Source organism: Oreochromis aureus, linkage group 6, assembly GCF_013358895.1.
Source record: "Oreochromis aureus strain Israel breed Guangdong linkage group 6, ZZ_aureus, whole genome shotgun sequence".
Classification (NCBI taxonomy): Eukaryota; Metazoa; Chordata; class Actinopteri; order Cichliformes; family Cichlidae; genus Oreochromis; species Oreochromis aureus.
In genome coordinates, this window is record NC_052947.1 from 31308784 (window position 1) to 31328116 (window position 19333).

The 19333-nt window shown below is 37.3% G+C and overlaps 2 protein-coding genes and 1 long non-coding RNA gene across 4 annotated transcripts; all 3 read right to left on the bottom strand.

The window, feature by feature from the left end:
- Nucleotides 1-696: 696 nt before the first annotated feature.
- LOC120440567 lies at nucleotides 697-6026 on the bottom strand. Of its 2 annotated transcripts, XM_039613256.1 has the most exons (8): nucleotides 5809-6026; nucleotides 5404-5724; nucleotides 4410-4580; nucleotides 4169-4279; nucleotides 4033-4074; nucleotides 3815-3957; nucleotides 3171-3212; nucleotides 697-2977 (listed from the first exon to the last, which is right to left on the bottom strand). In XM_039613256.1, exons 1-8 carry the CDS (start codon nucleotides 5906-5908, stop codon nucleotides 2537-2539), a joined length of 1371 nt encoding a protein of 456 aa, XP_039469190.1. In that variant the 5' UTR covers nucleotides 5909-6026; the 3' UTR covers nucleotides 697-2536. The 2 variants fall into 2 exon arrangements, with proteins under 2 accessions (XP_039469190.1, XP_039469191.1); XM_039613257.1 differs by lacking the exon at nucleotides 4410-4580.
- A 6896-nt stretch (nucleotides 6027-12922) lies between these two features.
- Nucleotides 12923-14446, bottom strand: LOC120440649. The gene is made up of 3 exons (XM_039613510.1): nucleotides 14293-14446; nucleotides 13914-14062; nucleotides 12923-13446 (listed from the first exon to the last, which is right to left on the bottom strand). Exons 1-3 carry the CDS (start codon nucleotides 14444-14446, stop codon nucleotides 13141-13143), a joined length of 609 nt encoding a protein of 202 aa, XP_039469444.1. The 3' UTR covers nucleotides 12923-13140.
- A 3699-nt stretch (nucleotides 14447-18145) lies between these two features.
- On the bottom strand, nucleotides 18146-18872 carry LOC120440466. Its single transcript, XR_005613269.1, has 3 exons — nucleotides 18835-18872; nucleotides 18526-18634; nucleotides 18146-18441 (listed from the first exon to the last, which is right to left on the bottom strand). It is a non-coding gene; the product is annotated as an uncharacterized LOC120440466 (long non-coding RNA).
- Between the last annotated feature and the right edge of the window lie 461 nt (nucleotides 18873-19333).

The following is a 19333-nucleotide window of genomic DNA, read 5'->3' on the forward strand; positions in this document are numbered from 1 at the left end:
CATAGCGCGGCCTTGCTCAGTTTTCAACAATGGCGGCAGCTAGTTAGTTTTAATATTACTCTTATTAATCTTTCTGGGTCACAAAATAAACGTTTAACATATTTTCAGGCGAGAATGTAGCTGTGTAAACCTCAAATATTTGCTCAGTTTATCAAGACACTGCATATTTTCAAAAGCGCTCCGACGTTTTCGGAGACGTCTGTTACCCACTAGCTCGATAGCTAGCCGGGGCAAGGCTCACTAGAGCCCGTGAGAACACCGGACTCCCGGCAAATCGTTTTCAAACCCACCACTGTCTTTTCGCTACTCAGGTTAAACATATATAAGTCAGTTAGATAACTTAAAAATGTTATTGTTTGGCCTTTTTTTTGAGTATTTTATTTGTTCCTGAGTAAATCGGTTTGGCTGAGATTAAAGTTATAGTTTATACACGACTGAATAAACGTCAAGCAGACAACTGATTATCAGAAGTGTGAGATGTTCGAGAATATACTCCGGTGTCCCGTTATATTTTAGATAGCAAGGAGTTTATTAAACTTTACCGAAACAATCTGTAAATCTCATTAAATTTAATAAACTATCATCTTGTCTTTATTTTTAGTTAGCACATACCCTAAACACTTAAAACTGTAAGCTAATGTTATATAAGAGCAGATGCTGCTGGTGCAATAAGCTGTACGTTTTACGTCCAATGGATGCATGATCCGATTAGTCGACTAATCGCAAAAATAATCGGTGACTAGTCGACTATCAAAATAATCGTTTGTGGCAGCCCTACACTATACTAAAATCATTTCTCATATAAAAACAAAACAGTAACATTAAAACATTAAAGCAAAGTCACTTTATAAAATGAAAGTATGTTTTCATGCCACCACAGCAAATATTCTTTTTTTTTTGTCTCCTTATGAATAATCCAATAACAAAATGATCAACTGGTTACATCCTGTATCATGTTGCATGCATGTTACACTGGAGCTGTTATTTTTTGATCTCCATGCAAATAAATCTGGATACAAAAGTCACTTTAGGATCTAGTAAGTCGAATTAGCGACATGAACTGACAGACAAGCAGAAATTAAATGGTTGTTTTAAGGCTACATTTTACAAATTCTGTCAGGAGAAAGTGGAAAGCTTCAATCATACCAAAGGTGTTTAGCACCCTCTTTGGGTTTTATACGGGGTTCTTCTGCTTCTTTAAATCTGAGACATAGATGCACTGTAATTGGAACCCCTTCTGAAATCCTATGCCATAACGTAACAGCATGTGCACCTAAAAATATAACTATATGCTACACAGGGTACAACTTGCAAGAAATAATGTGTAACGCATATGAAATACAAGGCTACTAAACCCCTTTACGTCATTTAAAGCTATTGCTTATTATTGTCACACAGGGGCGCCGTGAGACTGTTTTGCATTACGACAACCTTAGGTCTGTGAGACTGTCTTATCTTAGGTCTTGTCCACAGGAAGTGTTTTCTGTCTCTGTCTTTGAGCTCTTTCCCTCTATTGTGTCAAGTGTGTGTTGGAGGAAGACGAAAAATATATTGGGCCCAAACTCTGAGGACAAAGATGCTAACATCTGAGTTATTTGTGTTATAAAATCATAATTTGGTTTTTTTTACTAGAAAGGATTCTGGAGAACCACTGATGGCGAGCCCAGCACAAATGAGATTCTGGATGAAATGGTGAGGCCAGCCAGGCAGTCGGATTATGGGAAATCTCTGAAGAACTGAGTCAAGCCATTTCTCGAATTTCAGATAAGCCCTATGCACTATTAGTCCTAACTGGGTAGTAGACAATAGAGTCTGCACATGACAGTCCCTTACAGTATTAATGTTTGGGTCTCAGCGAACATAAAATGACAATTCAGACTGGATTTTTTTTCATTTCAAGACAGAAAGAGTTTATTTTGTTTACTTCATTTTGTTCAATAACTGAAGACCAGACACTTCTGATCCCCCAGGATCAGGGTTTTTCCCAAAAGAAACTACTGGGGGCCGAGAAGATAAAGGGTGTGCAGAGCATAATTAACGCCACCCAAAAAATCATTGGCTGCCCTCTGCCACCCCTGGAGACCATCGCCAGATCTTTTGATTTTCTATGCACTAGCTCCGAGCTCTTTGAAAATATTTTGTCCTCCGGTGTGTGCCTTTCTCTTATTTTTTATATATATTTTGCTTGTTTTTTATATGTATATCTCTCTTGATTGTATATATTTCTCCTGTTTGCTATTTATTCCTCCTGTCTACTATTTATATTTATTCCGGCACAGTTGCTGTGAAGCAACTACAATGTCATTGTACATGTACAATGATAACAAAGGGCTAATCTATTCTATTTTATTTCTATCCCCAGAAAGGACCAGTCCAATTTAACTATGACCAATAATCTGCCTGAGAAGGCAAACCTGCAGACACTGAGGATAGCTGCAAAGGTTAATAATCATAACTGGAGATTATGGTGCACATAATTGGAGAAATCAACTTGCCCATGAATGTTTATGATAACATACAAATTGAAAACTTAAGATTAATTTGGGTTTATTTCTGATAAATCTAAACCAAACCAAAGGGATTTGGGCTCCTTTGCAGTTGATCCACAGGAGACACAAGGAGATGCCTTGTAGGTACAGCTCTCTACATTTTTACACGACTTAGGTTTAGTTGTCTTTTCGACAAATACCTTTTTTTTTCTTTTGGGCACTAGAGCTGACAAAGTATTGACATATATCCCAGAGTTATTATCATAGACATTTTGGTGCTGTGTAGTTGAACATTCTGAATCTGCAGGAAAGCTGGGGAAATAAATGGTTTCATAGATACTGGAGGGTACACTGCCTTTGGTTGCTGCAGGTTCAGATGATGCTGGATCTGAATGGGATCTTTGTTGGTGAGTTGAGACAGAAGAACTCTGAGATGACTTTTTACATTGGTTTGTCCTCTCGTCAGTGTCACTGTACTCACAGCTGACCTGTTGAAAAGTGACAAAGAAAAACAAAATAAGCACATTCTTGTATGCTCTACATCAACTGAGACAAGTTCATATATATTTGTTTATAGAATCTTTATCGATATATTATGAAACAAATTAGTAAATAAATTAAGTATGTTGTATGAATTAGCCAAAAAAACTGGACTTAGATAATTTATTCACACATACGTACATCTTCTAACATTATCTGGACTCGTGCCACAGAGCCGCGAGTCTAGGCAGAGCAGAGAGAGAACATTTTCAATACAAAACTAAAATAAGAAAACTCTGGAAACTAACAGAAATGAAACTAATTCAAAACCAGAAATCGAAAGGAAATAAAAAATAAAAACTAGTTAGAAAATTCAAAACTATAATTACTCAGACTCAGAAATGAATCCAACCAAAGGTGAAGTGTAGTTTGAAATTTGTTTATGCTAGACAGTTACTTGGACAGGTTGTGTGACTTTTCCTCAATCTGCCTAATGATAGTCAAGGATCTCAGTTTGCAGATCAGTGTCTATTTACTCTACTGATTTGCAGCAGAGCAATTTAAACTCTGATCTAAAGTGCTAAACAGTGTTTTAGTGATGCACTTATATTTAGTTTTGTCTGTGGAGAGAGCCAGACTGCCAGTTTCTTTTAGTTCTAATTTCCATCTAACATCAGTTATTTGCACTCTCACAAAATACAGAATCTAGGTGGCATAATGTGCCATGATTCACTGTCATTGTACTTCTATAAATTCAACCCAGAACATTTTTATTATGCACTTGATTTATATCAACTGACTTCAGAGACTGTTTTCAGGGTTTATCTCCAGTTTCTGACTCATACCTCTCTTTGGTTTTCATTGCTGAAGTCTGTGCTGTTGCAGTAATCTTTATGTTTTGAGGTTTTTCTGGACTTCCTGATGCATACTGCCAGTAACAAGAGAGCGATCAAAGCAAAACCCACAGCAGTAGTATACATGATGGTGCCTGAGGAAAACAGGTTGAATTTCAAAATCTTATTCATGCAAAGTTTTTAAGTCATAATGTCAATCAGAACATTACCTGTGTTGGTTTTAAGTTCTTCTTCAGCTGTGAAGTTTAAGACTGTAGGGGAAAATATTATAATAATTAATGTACGTTTGTCTTTAATTTATTTTTATATGGACTGAAATTTAATTATGTTAAATATTTATTATACCTGTTGAAAGGTTTGTAGGCTTCATGGTTCCTGTTCCAGTTGTAAAATGTGTTATGTTGGTATTTTGATATGTCCATGTGGAAGAAACATCAGATATGATACTTGCTGTAACTGTATAAGGAGGAGGAGTGAAAGAGTTACTTAGATTGTTGGTTTTTTACTCTTGTCAAAATAATATGAATCAAAACAAAACCATAAATGTATTTCATTAAAAAGCCCATCATGAGTATCATCAGCATACTTGTCAGGCGTGTCGTGTGTGGAGGCGAGGAAAAGATGACCCAAACGCTGGACTCACGGTGCAGGATAATGGGGTTTATTGTAGGTAGGTTGGATGAACAGAACATGAACTGAAAAGGCTGACTGGGTGGACGACTGACTGACTGACGAACTGAATGGCTGGCTGACTGATCTGAACATACATGCGGAGAGACGACATTAACATCAATGACACGACCAAGAACTGGTGAAACCGAGGAGCTTAAATACACAGGTTGAATGATGACAATGATTGGAAACGGGTGAGTACAGGGCTGAACATAATCTGACTAATGACACAAGCTGACATGGGAAAAAACAGGAAGTGGGAACATTAGTGTGGCAAACTAAACTGAACATGAACAGAACTGAAAACACTGGGTCACCGACCCAGGAACCCTGACAATACTGTACTTCAATCTTGTTTTTCATGTTGATATACTGCTCAAAAAATGGCTTTGTAGTAAAACTACTGAACTCAACTGTGTGCAGTCCAGACTTTTCACCAGTTGAAAGTATTGTACACATTATCGCATAACAAATATGACCAAAGACTGTGAAAAGGCTAAAATCCTGTCTCAGACAAGAATGGGACAACGGTCTTCTTCTAAACATCCAGCAACTGGTCCCCTCACTTCGCAAACATTTGCAGACTGTTGTTCAAAGAGAAGTGGCTGCTACACAGTGGCAAAAATGCTCTGTGCCAACCATTTTGAGATGTGTTGGCACCATCAATGTCAAAATAAGCAAAGTTTTTCTTAAGTCACAATTTCTCAGATTAAACATTTGACATTTTTTCTATGTCCTATTATGACACAAATTTTACTTAATGAGATTTGCAAATAGTTCCCCTCAGAGAATGGATGCATAGATGCACATTATACTACCAATTAGGAGCTGTCCTTCCATTAATTTACAGGTGTAAAATTAAGAGTATTGGTGCATTTTATTTAAAAGTGATAGAACAATGTACGTACCGTCCTTTACTGCAAGCTGCACTTCAGTAAATGTGTCAAAACCAAGCCTGTCCACTGCACACCAGTATTTCTGTGAGTCTGACAGCTGGAGATGACTGAAGGTCACAGTGAAGGATCCATCCCCAGAGTCCACCAGAGCAATCCTCCCTGACTCTGCTCTTCTGCCAGGTTCTACAGTAACCAGTATGTCTCCTTCACCTTTACATGGATCTTTGCAAAAATACTTGTTGCTTTTCGATGCAATTTTGTGTTTGCACTGGAAGGAGACGTTTTTCCCCTCGAACCCCTCTACATTGATTATGGATCCATCGGTAAGTGGAACTGCCAAAATTGATCATGTAACAAGATATGAAAGATGAAATTAAATCATTCAATGAAAAAAATTAAATTTGTGAATTCACTTACCAAACAAAAGGAAGTTGAGAAAAGAAATGGTCTTCATTGTGGCTGAAAAAGTAACAGCTATGTACCAGTAGTTCTTTCTTGCTCCTTTTAGACTCTGCATTTACAGTCTTAATTAAACTTATACTTATAGTATACTACTAAATAAGACAACAAGGTGCATGTAGAATTAACTAGCCATAAGTGCACAAAGCAGACACAATGCACACAGTTAGAATTGGTGAGCGGTGGAGGACAGAGTTGCTTCTGCAGGTAACTCAGTTCTGCTTGCTTTGGTTTGTGGGCACAAAAGGGCGGAAATGACACCTACACAGCTTCCCTGATGAAAGCCCCTTTTAACTGGGTAGCAAACTGGGGCAGTAATTTAAGTGGCGTTTTATACCACATCTGCTTAAAATTACAATTTGCTGCTTCTCTATAAATGTATTTTTTATATATGTGCCCTTAGATATAGTGACAGTTGAGCACTTCACTCTCGGACAGCAGGCTTACTTGTTATTCCTAGTGTGTTTAAAAGTAGAATGGGAGGCAGAGCCTTCAGTTTTCAGGCCCCTCTTCTATAGAACCTTCTTCCACTTTGGATTCAGGAGACAGACACTATCTCTACTTTTAATATTAGGCTATAGTTAGGGCCGGATCAGGAGACCCTGATTCCTCTCTTAGTTATGCTGCGATAGGCATAGGCTGCTGGGGGATTCCTATGATACATTGAGTATTTTTTCTTCAGTCACCTTTCTCACTCAACATGTGTTAATAGACCTTGTACTTGTTATTAATCTCTGTCTCTCTTTTTTCCTGTCTTTTTTCCTGTCTTCCTTCTCTCACCCCAACCGGTCACGGCAGATAGCTGCTCCTTCCTGAGCCTGGTTCTGTCAGAGGTTTCTTCCTGTTAAAAGGGAGTTTTTCCTTCCACTCTCACCAAAGTGCTTGTTCATAGGGGGTCATACGATTTGTAGGGGTTTTGCCGGTATGTATTATTGTAGGATTTACTTTACAATATAAAGCGCCTTGAGGCAACTGTTGTTGTGATTTGGTACTGTATACATAAAGCTGAAGCATCCTGGCCTAAATGCCTAAGTATAAAAGACTTGCCAGCCTTGCCACCCAGCCTCCCCTGGCATTGCTCCCTGAACCCACTTGCCTGCAGCTGCCACAAACTACACCCAGCCAACACAGTGTGCTACCAGCAAGCTAACAGGTAATAATTTATGCATGATTTTGCCACTAACAGATATGTAATATATATTAATACTTGACACAGTTCTTCAGAAACTACAGTATTTTAGACATGCCCACTTCAGAGATCGAAGACAATTAATGGCCCACACTGCATCATTTTTATTAACTATTACCCACAAAAAGGAACCAAGTTGCATTTTATGGCACTGTTTCTGCAAAGGCTTGGATCAGTAAATATTATCATGTAATTCACAAAAGAGCACCAGAAAACATATTTATTTTAAAAAAAAAATGCAGTCTTATTCAGTGAACCTTGTTTCACTTCATTTTTTTTCCCCCAGGTTATCGTCGTCCCACCTTCTACAACACCCTGCCCCACCAGTGGAGCCCTGTCCCACAGTTTGAGAACCACTGTCTTACAGAGAGTCGAGATGTTTCAGATGACCTCCATCTGATGACCTCCAGATGAGCACCAAATCCCAGCATATGCTCTGGGTGTCAGTTATCAACTCAAGAGAAATGACAGAACATTGACTTCAGTGTGTGTGTACACTTAGTTTCAGTCAAATGATTCGATCATCAGCATGAATTAACAAACTAAAACAAAGCAGGAACTGAAATCCAGAAACAATACAAACTGACAACAACGAAGACAATTACACTTTGCTATATATTGCTTAAATTTTCATCTTCACAGCTTCACTCATTCATTTAGCCAACTTTTTGCAAGAGATTAAATTTTATTATTTCACCATATAATCTGTTCTGTCAAAACAAAAGACAAACACTTTTTAAATAATGTTTATTTAATAGTTAATTTGTTAACACACAATAAAAATAACTGGTGAAGGCATGGAAAGATATTTCATTTGAAAATGTCTGAAATACATAACATAAAATATAGGTACATATAAGATAATTACATGGTAAGTTTTTTGTATTAATTGGATGCAGCTTGTTTTGTTTGACCTCTCAATCAATGCTTTGGCTTTCTTTTTTTCATTTAAACTAACCGTTTGCTTGTATATAATGCCTAATTTCACACTTTTTCTTGTTTGTTTTTGGGTTTTTTAGAAAGTCTGCCTTTTATAAAACAAACAAATGAGAAATATATATATTCTTCTTTTCCTCAGGATGGAGGAAAAGATGCAGGACAAAGTGTTATAAAAACAGCTTTGTCCCTGTTGCTGTGACTCAACTCAATAATAATTGTTTTTGATTTGATTCATTTTGTTTCCACCTAATGGAACCTGTTTTGTCAGGTTCCATTAGGTTCCATAATTCAATGTTTGAATTATGATCTAAGGCCACATCTTTTTTTTCTTCTTTTTTTATGTGGCCTCTATTTGAAAGTTTACAGCAAAGAGTGACAGGAAAGCAGAGGGAGAGAGAGAGAGAGAGGAAGAAATTGGGGCAAAAGGCCACAGATCAGGCTCGAACCCAGGCTGCCCGCTCTCAGCCATGTGGATAATGGGTGCCTGCTCACCCCAGTGAGCTAAACCAGTGCTCTCAGGCCACATTATTTTAAAGCAGGGGCGTCGAACTCCAGGCCTCGAGGGCCAGTGTCCTGCAGGTTTTAGATGGCACCCTGGGCCAACACACCTGAATCAAATGATGAGTTCATTACCAGGCCTCTGGAGAACTTCAAGACATGTTGAGGAGGTCATTTAGCCATTTAAATCAGCTGTGTTGGATGAAGGACACATCTAAAACCTGCAGGACACCGGCCCTCGAAGCCTGGAGTTGCCCACCCTGGTTTATAGCCAGTCATGCTGAAAATGGAGTGTCTTCCCAATGATTAAAATCTGATTCTAGTTTTAACTTTCCAATAACCTGGTGATACTTATTCCATAAATAAATGGCCAAGCATATATTTTCTTTCATTTTTTTTTTAAAGTGGACCCATGGGTTGATTTATTTTTGTCATGCACAGTATCATGAAAAATAATTTGTCCCCTTTTTATTTAGTCTTTTGCATATTTCTCATAATAATATTTTAAAATCATCAAACAAAATGTAATATTAGACACAGATAACCCCACTAAATACAAAATGTAGTTTCTACAAAATGAAGAAAACTTGGAATAGTGGTGAACTTTCCCATGAGTTACTTCAAGAGAGAATTAACAATTCATAGCAATTTACAGTTGTTTAGAGTGGTTCACCTTCCCCTTTCAGCCTGATAAGCATGAACAGCATGAACAGCATAACCAGCATGTGTCACGGAGATCATATTTTATATTGATAAATGTTGGTGTTTTTTTTTCAAGTAAAAATCAATTATCTTCCCAATGACTGATGGAAACAACAACTAATCCTAATTCTGCTCTCAACTGGTAATAATTTAATTTTTACTCACTTTTGTCACATATACATGTGTTCCCACAAAATAATAGCTAACAAGATCATAAACACATATTTAATTTGAACATGTTTAAAAAGAAAATATGATACTTAAAGATTTTTTTTTTTAAGTTGAGCAACAGTGTAATGTTATATTAGAAAAAAATATGTTTTGCAGTTTTACAGTAATGTCCTGACAAGAGGTTTATTTTGGATTTGTTGTGTCAGTGTGCAGTGCTCTCTGCTCTGGTGTCTTTATTGATATGAGCACTAGGAGGCATTAAAAACCAAGTCTTTAGCCTACTAAATTGTAGACACACTGTGTTAGTGAAGCCTTAAGCTCACTTGCATTTTTCACAAGCTTTCATTAATTACAAAAACACAGACTGTTAGGTATAGCCATGCTGTTATTAACAACAATATTCATGCACATGCATAAAAACCCAGGCACAAATGTACAAAATGCTACACTCACTAAATTTTACCTACTGTAGATGCAACCAAACATGTCCCCTGACCATAACAAGATGTATTAACCCAGTGAAGTGGTGTTTTGGATTGGTTGACCTTGCGTGGACAACCTTGGTGCAACAGAGGGTTGCATTACACAAAAAATGACAGCACAATTTCACGTACTTAATATGTGAAATAAGATAAATACAGGCGTTTCTAATTATTGAAAACATCTGTAAAGCACTTTTCTGCATGTTTGTATGAAAAGTGTGATTTGATTTAAAGTAGGTCAAACTGAGAAAGGCTACATTGTTGTCTACCCCTCTTATTTTTGCCTGTTTGAGCAAGTGTGTGTGACGAGTATACATACATTAATTCCTGTTGTTTGTTAGTGAATATCCTTTATTATTTGTTTGTTCTGTTAGTGATGATGAAGACTGTGAGCCTCCATGGCCCCCATCTTATGCACAGCCATTCCCCCCATATCATGGCCAAGCCACACAGTGTGTCTCAGCTCCCACTGTCCGCCATCTACTTGAGAGTTATTATTCATTAATAACACTGTTAACTCAGTTTCATTAATGGACACTTCTTATAGAGTTGGCTTTTCACAGATTTGTTTGAATAAGTATTTTTTGTTTTTCTCAGCCGCAACAATGATGACTACGAGCGACTTCCCCAAAGCCAGGCCAAAGATCTACATCTAAGGGTAATCAAAGTGGGTGTCCTTAGGGACCTACAGAAGCCAGCCAGGGAACCTGTGCCTACATCCAGCAAGATAGCAACATGGGCTTTTCTCTCCCTCTTACATAATTTCTTTAATGCATCTGTTTTATGACAAATTGTTGAAAATAGCAAAAAAAGAAGGGGGGCTGGCAAAGAGTTTCAGCAAACTTATTATTACTATTTTTATTATTATTTTCAACAACATTATAAACATACACCACAGAGCTGAGAACCTATAAAAAGCAGGAAAAATGACTTTTCTAAGAAGGCTGAGAGAGGAGATGTGCGTTGGATTAAGAAAGGCAAATATGGATAGACATATCCATATATAGATATGGATGCATTCATATAAAAATGTGCTCCACAGTGCACAATGTGAAGGGGGCTGGCATGTGGAGGGCAAAGGCAGTATGTGTTTGTGGGTGTTGGGTGATCTTGCTTTATCAGATGCTCTCATTGGTTATTACAGTATTCACCAAAACTTGAAGTGGTATAAGACTTTTTTACTCACTTCCTGGACATTGCCATTGTAAATAGTTTTATTTTGTACAACAAGCTACTGTATGCAGGAACCGAAGTCAGGAGTAATCCAGAAAAGGTCATGCTGTGAAATGTTGTCTTTCGCTATAGGCCAAGCATCACCACCACTGCCATCGCCCACACACTATTATTGATACCAAGATGGCTTTCACAGAGTTTATTGTTTTTCATGCAGGAAGCTTACACTGCACTATTAATGGGATATAGCTACAAAATTGAATGTATTGATAAATTTGAGTCAGGATAAAGGAGATGGGACAATACAGATACCTTTCTTTACTGTGAGCTATACCTCAGTATCGAAGTGTTGAAGGCCTCTCCACTGGACACCAGTATGTCTTCCATGCTTTTAAGGTTAATCTTTTCAGAAATTGTTGCTCCCTACAAATGTGTGGGAACACCAGAATGAGACATTTCTGCCTTCAAATCCCTCTGCACTAATTGTGGCTCCATCTGTTAGAGAAGCTGCTAAAATTGATCACAGGACCAGATTTAAGGCATCATGTTGAATGTTTAAATTATTTAAAATTTTGGAGAGTCACTTGTATGTCCAGCTTATCCTGATTGCAATAAAACATATAAATAATATTTAGTAAGTAAACATATTCGCTGACACTTTCCCAGTATATTATAAAATAATACAACATCATGCATGTAGAACTAACCAGCCTACAAAGCACACAGAGCAGTCACAATACACACAGATGTGCACCCTTATACCATGTATACTGTTGATAATCATGGATGTTCATATTCAACAGTGAGGATTTTAATATTTTTATGTGTTTGGGCCTAAAAACAGGTTTCATCTTTGCTTTAAATGGCAGAAATTGTGTTATTTAAAGAACAAATGGCAGACATAGAGGAGTCTTTGTCACAGGAAAGGTCAGTGAAATTAGTCATTGTTTTTTGGAGTTGTGGTTTAGTGGGTTCGAATTGAAAGTTCATTCCTCTGACTTTTATCACAAACACATCCTTCTTGGCAAGGAAGTCACAGACAAATCAACACATTTGGTGTGCATATGTGTACCAATAAATGTTTGACTGATAATGTGGTCAGAGCTTGTGAGGAGTTTTGTAAGTGTGATAAATGTCATCTAAGGCCATATTGTTAAAACCAGTCAGAAGAAAGTGGAAAAGTTAAACCATATCATTTTTAGGTCCAATAGGCAAAGTTATAAATGTATCCTCCTGTGCCCGAAGTACACTGTAACTACATTTGCAGTGGACCTGTCATGTGTTCAGTTATCTCTTGTCATATATTTACTGTTATCATTGTGAATACATATGGTAAGCATACCTTTTTTTTTTGTTTTGCTCTTCATTGTGAATCACACATCAATAGGATGTTAAATTGCAAAAATGCTATTCCTCTTTTTTTGAGCACAAGCTCATAATTTTTCACAAGCTTTGTCTAACTGCAAAAACACAGATTGTATTAATCACAGGAAATGCAAGTCCTCCACAGTTTTGGAAACACAACAGTTTGCAGCATTCTCAAGAAATATGAGGTCATCTTGCAACTTGACAAAGACACCACTGTGACAGAATGGATGCTATTAAAGCAGGCAGGAAAACACCAGGGAGCTTCTTCTGTGTATGACTTGGTCGAAATAGTAAATACAAGTAACCCAGGTGCTTACTTCCACATCAACAAGGTGATTAAGCTGTCTCAAAAACACAGATTGTATTAATCAAAATATTCATGAACACAGACACAAATGCACAGGATACTACACTGACTAATCTTTGCCCACTGGACTAACCAGTGTTAGTGTTAATGAAGTGGTATTTCAGATCTGGTTAACGTTGTAAGAACAAGGTTTTTGCACCAGAATGTTAATTTATGCAAATACAGGTAGCCATAGACATGAAGCTGAAACAGTGGTTGAAACAATGAGAGTGCAATTTCATGTACATGCTTAATAAGATGAAGACATTTCTTTTCATTACTCTTTGAGATGAACTCGGATTTGTTCCTGATAAGTTTAAACCAAACCAACGTGATCCGGGCTTGTCTTCGCTGGATTCACAGGGGGCACGGGAGACACAAGGTGATGCACTGTTTGCACAGCGATCTGTATTTTTGCATGTTTAAGGATTAGGCATGTGTTCTCTACAAGTGCCATCATCTGTTGCGTCATACATAATATCTGGCAAAGGAATAATGTAAATGGCAGAGTTATTAGCATAGTCATTTTGGTCCTCTGTGGGTGAATTTTCTGAATGTGCAGGAAGTTTGGTGAAATATATGTTATCGTCAGTATCAATGGTTACGCTACATTTGTTTGTTGTGGGTTCGGATGTTGGTGGCTCCGGTCTTTTTTGGAGAGTAAAGACACAAGAGCTCTTCTTACTACACTTTGTCTTCTTATCAGCATCATTGAAGCCACAGCTGACCTGTTGACAAGTGTTAAAAAAAACAAATCAGCAACTTCTTATATGTTCTATATTTATTCAATCACATTTAATTTTGGACTTTTTTTTTTTTTTTTACATTTTAGGTTGAATGAGAACAATGTCTGAATTAGACCAAAACAAATCCATACATACAAACATCTCCTATTTGTTAAGGTTTTGTGAGTTTCCAGATGTTACCTAGCTACCTAGTTAACCAGCGTGCTTTAGCAATGCAGTTAGGCATATTTGATTTAATCTGTGGATAGAGCCAAAATACAGATTTTCTTCTGATTATTAGTTTCTTTGGCAACCTCTGGGAACCATCTCCTGCTTATGATAGTTGCACTCTGTCATAACATAGCATCCAGATGGTGTAACGTATCATAATTCAGTCTCATTATATTCCAGCTTTTATATGTAAATCACAAAGACGGTTTTCAGGGTGATCTCCAGTTTGTAATTCATACCTCTCTTTTTTTGTCTTTTCTAAGGTGTGAAATGTTGCAGTAAACTTGTAGTTCTTCTTTTGAGGTTTGTTTGGACTTCCCAAACCATACTGCCAGCAGCAAGACAGCGATTAGACTAGCACCCCCAACAGTAGCATAGATGATGGTGCCTGATGAAAGCAAGACAGTTATCAGATCTTATTCATACAAACTCTTTAAGTCATAATATCAAACTAAAATTTACTTGTGCTACTTTTAAGTTCTTCAGCTGTAAAGTTCAAGGCTGTAGGACAGAATGGAATATTTCTTCATGTAAGTTTAGCTGTGATTCATTTTCTTAAGGAATGAAATGAATTAATATTATCATATATGTATATTTATTCCATTATATTTATTATACCTTTTGAAAGGTGTGTGGGCTTCAGGGTTCCTCCTTCAATCACTAAGTGTGTTGTGTGGATATTTTGATATGTCCATGTAGAAAAAACGTTGAGTATGACAGCTGTCTCAGTTTCAACAACTGTATAAGAAAGAGTGGTGGAAGAGAGATTCATATTTTTTTTACTTTTAATTTTCCCAAAATAATATAGTAATATAATATAATAAAATAATAATAATAATAATAATAATAATAATAATAATAATAATAATAATAATAAATCCATTAGTCTTTTACCAACAAAATGTTATTTTACCAATAAATATCTGTCTTTCAAAATTGCATCATAAATATGATGCACATATTGTAATCTGATGCTGTTATATATATATAATGGACATTATTATGGGTCTACTACTGATTGATTACCCTATATTAATTTAGAGGAAGTATTTTAAAACAGTAAAACATAGTAAACATTTCAAATTAATACATTTGGAATCTGGAACAGTAACTAGTGCTAAAAAGAAACAACAGGAGAAACATTTAGCAGTTAATTCAAAATTCAACATTAGCTAGTATTTTTCTTTATAAAAAAACATTCGATACAGTGTCCATGCGCTATAAATAAAACTGGTTTATGATATTTGTAAGTCGTTATATTTGGTTTTTATTTTCATTTCACTTAGTGCGCCAACAAGGTTCTCCAGTATGACAGTATGATTAACAATTTTCAATTCAATTCAATTCAATTCAATTTTATTTATATAGCGCCAAATCACAACAAAAGTCGCCTCAAGGCGCTTTATATTGTACAGTAGATCGCACAATAATAAATACAGAGAAAACCCAACAATCATATGACCCCCTATGAGCAAGCACTTTGGCGACAGTGGGAAGGAAAAACCCTTTATGAGGAAGAAACGAACCAGGCTCAGGGAGGGCGGGGCCATCTGCTGAGACCGGTTGGGGTGAAAGAAGAAAAACAGGATAAAGACATGCTGTGGAAGAGAGACAGAGATTAATAACAGATATGATTCGATGCAGAGAGGTCTATTAACACATAGTGAGTGAGAAAGGTGACTGGAAGGGAAAAACTCAATGCATCATGGGAATCCCCGGCAGCCTACGTCTATTGCAGCATAACTAAGGGAGGATTCAGGGTCACCTGGTCCAGCCCTAACTATATGCTTTAGCAAAAGGAAAGTTTTAAGACTAATCTTGAAAGTAGAGATAGTGTCTGTCTCCCGAATCCAAACTGGAAGCTGGTTCCACAGAAGAGGGGCCTGAAAACTGAAGGCTCTGCCTCCCATTCTACTTTTTAAATACTCTAGGAACAACAAGTAGGCCTGCAGTGCGAGAGCCGCAAGTGCTCTAATAGGGTGATATGGTACTACAAGGTCATTAAGATAAGATGGGGCCTGATTATTTAAGACCTTGTATGTGAGGAGCAGGATTTTGAATTCAATTCTGGATTTAACAGGAAGCCAATGAAGGGAAGCCAAAACAGGAGAAATATGCTCTCTTTTCTAGTCCCTGTCAGGACTCTTGCTGCAGCATTTTGGATCAGCTGAAGGCTTTTTCAGTGAGTTTTTAGGACATCCTGATAATAAAGAATTACAGTAGTCCAGCCTGAAGTAATAAATGCATGAACTAGTTTTTCAGCATCACTCTGAGACAGGATATTTCTAATTTTAGAGATGTTGCAAATGGAAGAAAGCAGTCTTACATATTTGTTTAATATGTGCGTTGAAGGACATGTCCTGGTCAAAATGACTCAAGGTTCCTCACAGCATTACTGGAGGCCAAGGTAATGCCATCCAGAGTAAGAATCTGGTTAGATACCATATTTCTAAGATTTTCAGGGCTGAGTACAATAACCTCAGTTTTATCTGAATTAAGAAGCAGAAAGTTAGCAGCCATCCAGGTCTTTATGTCTTTAAGACATTCCTGCAGTTTAACTAATTGGTGTGTGTTACCTGGCTTCATGGATAGATAGAGCTGCGTGTCATCTGCATAGCAGTGAAAATTTATGCTATGTCTTCTAATGATGCTGCCTGGGGAAGCATGTATAATGTAAATAGAATTGGTCCTAGCACTGAACCCTGTGGAACACCATAATTGACCTTAGTGTGTGAAGAGGACTCTCCATTTACTTGAACAAATTGGAGTCTATTAGATAGATATGATACAAACCACTGCAGTGCAGTACCTGTAATACCTACAGCATGTTCTAATCGCTCTAATAGGATATTATGGTCAACAGTATCGAACGCTGCACTGAGGTCTAGCAGGACAAGCACAGAGATGAGTCCACTGTCAGAGGCCATAAGAAGATCATTTGTAACCTTCACTAAAGCTGTTTCTGTGCTGTGCTGAGCTCTGAAACCTGACTGAAACGCTTCAAATAAGCCATTCCTCTGCAGATGATCTGTTAGCTGTTTGACAACTACTCTTTCAAGGATTTTTGATATGAAAGGAAGGTTGGAGATTGGCCTATAATTAGCTAAGACAGCTGGGTCTAGAGATGGCTTTTTAAGTAAAGGTTTAACTACAGCCACCTTGAAGGCCTGTGGTACATAGCCGATTATTAGAGATAGGTTGATCATATTTAAGATTGAAGAATTAATTAATGGCAGGACTTCTTTGAGCAGTTTTGTAGGAATGGGGTCTAAAAGACACGTTGATGGTTTCGAGAAATTAATTATTGAAGTTAACTCAGAAAGATCAACTGGAGAAAAAGAGTTTAACTTAACATCGATGGTACTAAAAGTAGCTGTAGATAATGTTACATCTGTGGGATGATTATTGGTAATTTTTTCTCTAATGATAAAAATTTTATTTGTGAAGAAGTTCATGAAGTCATTACTAGTTAACGTTAAAGGGATTGTTGGCTCAGTAGAGCTCTGACTTTTTGTCAGCCTGGCTACAGTGCTGAAGAGAAACCTGGGGTTGTTCTTATTTTCTTCAATCAGTGACGAATAGTAAGATGTTCTGGCTTTGCGGAGGGCTTTCTTATAAAGCAGCAAACTATTTCTCCACGCTAAATGATGATCCTCTAAATTTGTGACACGCCATTTCCTCTCCAGCTTACGAGTTATCTGCTTTAGGCTACGTGTTTGAGAATTATACCACAGAGTCAGGTACTTGGATTTGAGGCCTTAGTTTTCACAGGAGCTACAGTATCCAGAGTCGCATGCGTAGTGAGGAGGTAAAATTATTAACAAGATAATCGACCTCTGTTGGAGTAGCGTTCAGATAGCTGCTCTGCTCTGTGTTGGTACAGGGCGTTGAAGATGATAACAGTGGATGGATTATATTCTTAAACTTAGTTACAGCACTTTCAGAAAGACATCTACTTTGATAAAGTCTACTCTCCGCTGCTGTGTAATCAATTATTGTAAATGTAAATGTTATCAGGAAATGATCAGACAGCAGAGGGTTTTCAGGAAACACTGTTAAATGTTCAGTTTCTATGCCATATGTTAAAACAAGATCTAGAGTGTGATTAAAGTGGTGGGTGGGTTCTTTTACATTTTGAGAGAAGCCAATTGAGTCTAATAACAGATTAAATGCGATGTTGAGGCTGTCATTTTTAGCATCTACATGGATGTTAAAATCACCCACAATACAATACACAGTTCATCAATACCATTTGTATAGCTGTATCTCCATTCATTAAAATACTTTTCCATTAATGTCATTGTATGACCCGTTTATTTTGTTTTTTGTATGCGCACACACCTACGTATTTGTAGGAAAAACCCAAATTTACTATACAATGGTATTGGTATTGATGAATTGTGTATTGATAAAAGATAAAGAGAGATAAGACAATACACGTACCTTTCTTTACTGTAAGCTGTACCTTGGTATATGTGTCAAAAAAAGGCCTTTCTACTCCACACCAGTATTTCTTTGAGTCTGACAGCTGGAGATGACTGAAGGTCACAGTGAAGGATCCATCCCCAGAGTCCACCAGAGTTATTCTCCCTGACTCTGCTCTTCTGCCAGGTTCTACAGTAACCAGTATGTCTCCTGTGCTTGTACATGGATCTTTGCAGAAATACTTGTTGTTGCTCCATGCAAAATTGTGCGAGCACTGGAAGGAGACACTCCTTCCTTCAAATCCCTCTACACTGATTATGGCTCCATCTGTTAGTGAAACTGCTAAAATTGATGATGATGAGATTTTAGATGACATATTGAATGTTTTTGAATGAATTAAAATGTTGATTTTGGAAAGTCACTTACCATAGAAAAGGCAAGAGATGAATGAAATGGTTTTCATTGTGTCTGAAAAAGTGAGTTGTGTAGTTTTTTTCTTATTTTAAGTGTTCCCTTCAAGCTCTGCATTTACAACCTTGATTGTTAAAAACATAAGTGTCAAATATCACAACACAATACACAACTGTGCAGCTTGTCATGATTGTAATAGAACATAAACAATATTTAGTAACCAAAGATATTTACTGACACTTTCACAATATTTTACAAAATAATACAACTAGGCAAGTATATAACTAACCAACCATATGCACACAAAGCAGTCATAATGCTTACAGATGTGTCTGTTGAGTGATGGAGAACAGACTGTCTTCTGCAGGTTCTGCTTGAGCAAATTGTTCTAACTTTTAAAGGTTCTTTGGGGTGCGAAAGGAAGGAAATGACACCTACAGGCTCATTTATAATGCTGACACTGTGACCTAAGTGGTGTTTTTGTACCATAGCTGTCATGTTTCGCTGTGTGGCAGGCAGGAAGTGGACCCAAACGCAAACTCACGGGGACTGAACTTGAACTCAAAAGAACAGCTTTATTGCTGGAAACAGATCACAAACAATACAAAACTAAACTAAACTGGGAAAACTAATCATAATGCATACCAGGAGACACGGGGAGAATCACACACAGCATGAGGGAGAACGCGACACAGAACTGAGGGAGACGCAGACATAAATACACAGAGGGTTAACGAGGGGAGTGGGAGCACACGGGGAACACAGGTGACACTGATAATCATAACGAGACAGGGCAGGAGTGAACACAACATGACGCATGCTG